We start from the raw sequence: 1974 nt of genomic DNA, 5'->3' as shown, positions 1-1974 counted from the left end.
GACTGCTACAACATAATTTCCTTGTTATTACATTCTTGAAGCTTGATATTTTGTGTCTTGAAGAATAGAATTTGGGTTTATTCTCCATTCATTTCTTATGGAATATGTTTAAGCTATCATACAGTTTCAATTTTATGGGAAATGTTAATTCCTGTTTCATGAAATGTCAAAATTAGATTTTTCTTTCTTGCAGCACTCAGGAAATCCAATAATTATTACTTTTTTTTCCTTGATCTTTCCCATAAAACTGTCACACTTGCCATCACTGTTTCTGAATCTTTCCATTCAAGAAATTTTCAGGTTTTCCTTTTTGTTTATGATACTATTTCCATCATTCTGTACTACAGAAAATAAATTTACTTTTTATTATATACATTATTTAGTTTCATCTTCTTGTTCTTAGACTTCATGATTAGATGCAATTCTTCCTTTTTTCATCAAATTGTTATTTTTGTTGTAGACAGAATTTATGGTGTTGGTATGGATTAGCCTATAAAATATTAGAAATCTCTCCCAAATCTTAGACTTGTATGTTATGATCTAGCTTGACATTATTAGTTTATGAATACCTGTGGGTAGCTGGGTCTGCTGGGAGTTCAAAAAAGAAGTCATATATTTTATACCATCTTAGCTGAGCAGACATTGACAAATTGTCACCTTTGTGTAATAAGATTATTTTCTTCCATCTCCACAGATTCCCACCTCAAATTTCAGAGGACAATGGATACAGGGAATCATTCCATGGTGACAGATTTTATACTTATGGGTTTAACAGACCAGCCAGAACTCCAGCTCCCCCTCTTCTTACTCTTCCTACAAATATACATTATCTCCATGATGGGGAATGTGGGCTTACTCCTACTTATCAGGATCAGTTCTCAGCTTCATACCCCCATGTACTATTTTCTTAGTAACTTGTCCTTCATTGATCTCTGCTTCTCCTCTGTCATTACCCCTAAAATGTTGGTGAGCTTTGTATCAGAGAAGAACATCATCTCCTACTCAGGGTGCTTGACCCAGTTCTTTTTCTTCTGTACTTTCTGTATTGCTGACTGCTTCATGCTGACAGCCATGGCCTATGATCGTTATGTTGCCATCTGTAGCCCCCTAATATACAACAGTGCCATGTCCCAGAATTTCTGTTTCCTGCTAGTGGCAGGAGTGTATGGTATGGGAGTCTTTGGAGCCATTACTCATACAAGTGGTCTAGCCAGACTGTCCTTCTGTGGAGACAATGTTATTAGTCATTATTTTTGTGACATTCCTCCCCTTTTGAAGCTCTCCAGCTCTAACACCTACATTAATGAACTTTTGGTGATGCTTCTAGTTGTGATCAACTCCTTGGTAACCACTCTACCTATCTTGATCTCTTATGCTTTCATCCTCTCCAGTATCCTCAGGATCCATTCTGCTAAGGGCAGGTCCAAAGCCTTCAGCACCTGTGGATCCCACCTGGCATCCGTGGCTATCCTGTATGGTTCCATCATTTTTATGTACTGTCAGCCTGCATCAACCAGCAACATCACTCAACAAAAAGTGTCCTCAGTCATCTACACCACAATCATCCCCATGTTAAACCCCTGGATCTATAGTCTAAGGAACAAGGATGTGAAGGATGCACTGAGGAAAATCTGGAGAGTCTTCTGGTCCAAGTAACACCATTAAAAGTCACTGAGATTCTAGATAAATTTTCTTCACACTACAGATTTATTTTCTTTGAGATATAAGTTAGATGTGGGCAACATTGCAAAGTTGGGAAAGCTGTATTTTTCCTTGTCAATTTCCTTTAATGACTTGCCTGTCCCTCCTACCTAACTCCCAACAATTTATGTCCCCAGGGTTTTTCCCTACTAGAACATCCTAAAGTAATATACCACCTCATGTTTCCCCTCCAAACCTTACCTGTGCTATATCTTTTTATCTAATATCTCTAACTCAGGTTGATGGTAGTGTTAGAAAACAATCTGACCAAGT

General features: G+C 37.8%; 1 protein-coding gene across 1 annotated transcript; it reads left to right on the top strand.

Annotated features, from left to right (window-relative positions):
- The first annotated feature begins 705 nt into the window (after positions 1-705).
- LOC118836968 (olfactory receptor 8D1-like) lies at positions 706-1656 on the top strand. The gene has a single exon (XM_036744034.1). It carries the CDS (start codon positions 721-723, stop codon positions 1654-1656), a length of 936 nt encoding a protein of 311 aa, XP_036599929.1. The 5' UTR covers positions 706-720.
- Positions 1657-1974: the final 318 nt, after the last annotated feature.

This window comes from Trichosurus vulpecula, chromosome 2 (assembly GCF_011100635.1).
Source record: "Trichosurus vulpecula isolate mTriVul1 chromosome 2, mTriVul1.pri, whole genome shotgun sequence".
NCBI classification, from domain to species: domain Eukaryota; kingdom Metazoa; phylum Chordata; class Mammalia; order Diprotodontia; family Phalangeridae; genus Trichosurus; species Trichosurus vulpecula.
This window is presented reverse-complemented; position numbering and strand designations above follow the sequence as displayed.